Source organism: Octopus bimaculoides, chromosome 26 (genome assembly GCF_001194135.2).
Source record: "Octopus bimaculoides isolate UCB-OBI-ISO-001 chromosome 26, ASM119413v2, whole genome shotgun sequence".
Classification (NCBI taxonomy): domain Eukaryota; kingdom Metazoa; phylum Mollusca; class Cephalopoda; order Octopoda; family Octopodidae; genus Octopus; species Octopus bimaculoides.
Window position 1 is genome coordinate 25628610 of NC_069006.1, and position 3204 is coordinate 25631813.

Below are 3204 nucleotides of genomic sequence, written 5' to 3' on the forward strand. Positions count from 1 at the left end.
GTTGAGGTCGACTTTGCCTTTCATCCTTTCGGGGTCAATAAATATGTACCTGTTGATATGGGTGGGGTGGGGGGGATGTAATCGACTTACTCCCTCCCCTCAAAAACAGCTGGCTTTGTGCCAAAGTTGGAAATCAATATTTTCTCTTCATTACACAGTCATTTTAATTCATTGAAATTTCTTTTGTTACATCCCCCCACACTTTACTGTTTGTTTTTGATGCAGTAGGCGTCCCTGGGTGTCCCTCCTCTCCCTCCTGCCTCCCATCCTTCCCCACTGCTTGCCTGTTAATGCAGTGAGTTTTTTGTCAACAATTGTCAGTTGCTATTTTTATGACTTTTGTGTAAACGGGAATGTGTGATGTACATTCAACACATCAGGAATAAAAATATATAGAATGTCCCCCCACCATCACCAATCTCACACACTCCTAACAAGCTATGAACTTCTTGTACAATATGGACCCTTCCAGATGTCACAGTCTATTTACTCCCAACAGGAGTTGCCACAGCAACTTATTAAAACTAGCAGCAGATTGTAATGGAAGAAGAAAGAGGAAAAATGAAAACTTCATTTCCAGGCATGGCTTTGTGGTAAGAAGTTTGCTTCCCAACCACTTGGTTCTGGGTTCAGTCCCACTGCATGGCACCTTGGGCAAGTGTCTTCTACTATAGCCTCAGGCCAGCCAAAGCCTTGTGAGTGAATTTGGTAGACAGAAACTGAAAGAAGCCCATCATATATATGTGTGTGTGTGTGTGTGTCTGTTTGTTCCCCCACCATTGCTTGACAACTGATGCTGGTGTGTTGACATCCCTGTAACTTTGCGGCTCAGCAAAAGAGACCGATAGAATAAATACTAGGATTACTGTTGTATTGCATGTTCGACGTATGATATAATGTGATAATAATAATAATGTCCTTGCAAATCGTTCTACTCAAGATACCGGTAATTATCCTTGACAATACAGCTGCCATCTCCTCTCTTTCCGCCCCCCCCCCCTCTACTCTTTAGAACCAGCTGTGGAGACTTGCGTCACTACCTCCGTGTACACCTCCATCACCATCTTACTTATTTATCCTCCTTCCATCACTCTTGCTGTGTCCCTCCCCTCCCCACCCCGTCATGTTTATTTTATCAATCTCTATTGATTAATCAATGTTATACAGTTTTTAAACATTTGATTTTCAGCTCGATGCCCGGCAACTAGACCAAGAACTCGTGTCACTTGTCCGAAATCAAATCGGCCGAATATTTGAATACAACCAGGTTTGTATATTATGTATTAGTTTAGATAATAGTGAAGGTACATGGCCCCAGTGGTTAGAGCATTGGGCTCACAATCACGAGATAGTGAGTTCAATTCCCGAACCAGGCTGTGTATTGTAAGACAACCTCCATATTAAGCTGGACATAAATGACAAACAAACATTCTAGCATGGAAAAAATGGAAGTGAAAGATATGGAAGTGTGTGTGTGTGTCTGTCCATGTCCAGCCCTGTCCGTGTCAGGCTGTGTCCGTGTCAGGCCGTGTCTCTGTCCAGCCGTGTCCATGTGTGGCCATGTCTGTGTTTAGCTGTGTCCAGCCATGTATGTCTTTGTCTTGACATTCTGTGCTAATTATAAACGAATGTCATCATCATACAGACCTTTTGTTTATTTGCAGTCTTCCGTGAAAACATGTCTGGCCATTCTGCTGTTTCTCTTCCAAGGACTTTGGGAAATATTACTTTGCTTGGAAAGATGTGAGGGTTTGGCAACAGGAAGAACAGCAGGCCATAGAGAATTTACCTCAACAGATTTCATGGGAACCATACCAAGCACTGTAAGGCAGACATTAAAAGGAATTTGCTTCCACCCACACGTCTGTTTGTATAAAATGAGGCACACCTGACAACAATTGTAAATTGGTGGAGATAAGAAATGCAGGTCAGACAGCGAATGGAATGCTGAGACATAGATCTCAGTATTTGAGCAGAGAGGTCAAAGGGCAAGCAAAGAGATATTGTATCTAAGTGGCTGCCAGATCGGGTCTAATAGGAAGGGTTAGAAATTAGGATGCCACTCAAGGTTTATTTCTATTTGCGTGTGTGTGTGTGCACGCGCACATGCACGCGTATATATATATTTTCTTTCTTTTACTGGTTTCAGTCATTTGGCTGCGGTCATACTGGAACGCCGCCTTTAGTTGCACAAATCGACCCCAGGACTTATTATTCATAAGCCTAGTTCTTATTCTGTCGGTCTCTTTTGCTGAACTGCTAAGTTATGGGGGACATAAGCACACCAACATCAGTTGTCAATGGGGGACAAACATAGACACACACAAATACATACATTCTTGAGAAGAAGAACCATCAAGCCAAGCAAAATTGTGGTCATGGCAGATACTGGTGTCATGCAAATTGGCACCTGTGCCATCAGTATGTAAAAGCATCCATTACACTCTCAGAGTGTTTGGCATTAGGAAGGGCATCCGGCTGTAGAAAACCATGCCAAATCAGACTGGAGTCTGTTGCCACCTTCCATCTTACCAGCCCTGATCAAACTGTCGAACCCATACCAGCATGGACAATGGACGTTAAATGATGATGATGATGATATATATATTTATATATATAACTTTTTGTTTGTTTCAGCCATTAGATTGCAGCCATGTAATATAGAGGGTTCTAGTTGAATGAACTCCTATATTCTATGACTTATTTTTTAAGATAAGGTGAATTTACTTCTTCATTTCTCCAGAATTACATTTCAAAACAGACTCACACACACATCGGGACCCATCCCTAGACACGAGAAAGAACGGAAGTGCAACAAAAATGTTAAATATCTTGGTCAAATGAAAGAGGAGTGGGGGAACATGACACGTGATATGAAATTAATGAAACTTGACGAAGTAAAGGGAAAAGTCAACGTAAAATATAGTCTCTTCACGGTCGGCTGGAGTGATTCTCTTCATGATATATTTACACACCTTTCGAGTGTTGGGCCCCAGGGAGGCAATGACTAAGACCTTTGGTATTATGTCATGCTTGAGAAGACCCTTCAAATCGAGCAAAATTCGAGAATGGAGTGTAAGTTAGTAAAAAAACGAATAAAATTTGCAACAAAACCTTAATTAAAACCCCTTTTGAACGTCTCTCATATATGTATGTATGTATATATATATATATATATATATATATATATATATATATATATAT

General features: G+C 41.1%; 1 protein-coding gene across 1 annotated transcript in view; it reads left to right on the plus strand.

Annotated features, from left to right (window-relative positions):
• LOC106871847 (peroxisome biogenesis factor 2) overlaps positions 1-3204 on the plus strand; it is a 14954-nt gene that overhangs the window by 5737 nt on the left and 6013 nt on the right. Inside the window, exon 2 of the mRNA XM_014918564.2 lies at positions 1190-1267. Within this exon, the coding sequence (XP_014774050.1) occupies positions 1190-1267 (78 nt within the window). The remainder of the gene's footprint in view (positions 1-1189; positions 1268-3204) is intronic.